This window comes from Terrapene carolina, unplaced genomic scaffold (assembly GCF_002925995.2).
Source record: "Terrapene carolina triunguis isolate 2854851 unplaced genomic scaffold, T_m_triunguis-2.0 Scaffold33891, whole genome shotgun sequence".
NCBI lineage: Eukaryota > Metazoa > Chordata > Testudines > Emydidae > Terrapene > Terrapene triunguis.
Genome location: NW_020698242.1, coordinates 4,269,352 through 4,269,892, shown reverse-complemented (window position 1 = coordinate 4,269,892; position 541 = coordinate 4,269,352). Strand labels below are relative to the sequence as shown.

At 71.3% G+C, this 541-nt stretch overlaps 1 protein-coding gene across 1 annotated transcript in view; it reads right to left on the bottom strand.

Moving 5' to 3' along the window:
* The window catches only part of LOC112105978 (WW domain-containing oxidoreductase), a 666,029-nt gene extending 665,729 nt beyond the window's left edge, over positions 1 to 300 (bottom strand). The window contains exon 1 of the mRNA XM_026663639.1: positions 194 to 300. Within this exon, the coding sequence (XP_026519424.1) occupies positions 194 to 300 (107 nt within the window). The remainder of the gene's footprint in view (positions 1 to 193) is intronic.
* Between the last annotated feature and the right edge of the window lie 241 nt (positions 301 to 541).

The window sequence follows — 541 nt, the reverse complement described above, 5'->3', positions numbered from 1 at the left end:
GGGGGAAGGGAGGGGAAAAGGGAGGAGCAGCTCGGTGCCCGCCAATCCCCAGGGCGGGAGAGGGAGGAACAGCTCCGTGCCCCCCATACCCGGGGCGGAAGCAGCTCCGTGCCCCTCCGCCCCCCAGGGCAGGAGAGGAGAGAGAAGAGGGGTCAGGGTCAGCAGGGTCCCGGCGCGGCAGGTGCCCCCTTACTTGGCATAATAAACCCAGCCGTCCTTGGTGGTCCGCTCCTCCCAGCCGGGCGGCAGCTCCTCCTCGCTGTCCGTGTCCTCCAGCCCCGCGTACTTCAGAGCGGCCATTGGGCCGAGAGGATCCAGGCAGCCCCAAAGCAACCGCCACCGGCCCGTTCCCTTCGCGGCTCCGCCCCTTCCGGTGGGCCCCGCCAATCGCGTGGTGAGGGGAGCCCGGTGCCCCCTGGGAAATGTAGTCCGGACTAGAGGGGCGCGCCGGCCGCCGCCGGACAGGTGCAGGGCGTGCGGCGGGCTGGGAGAGACGGGCGCAGGGAGCCCCACTCACTCCTGCAAATAGACCCGCTCCCGG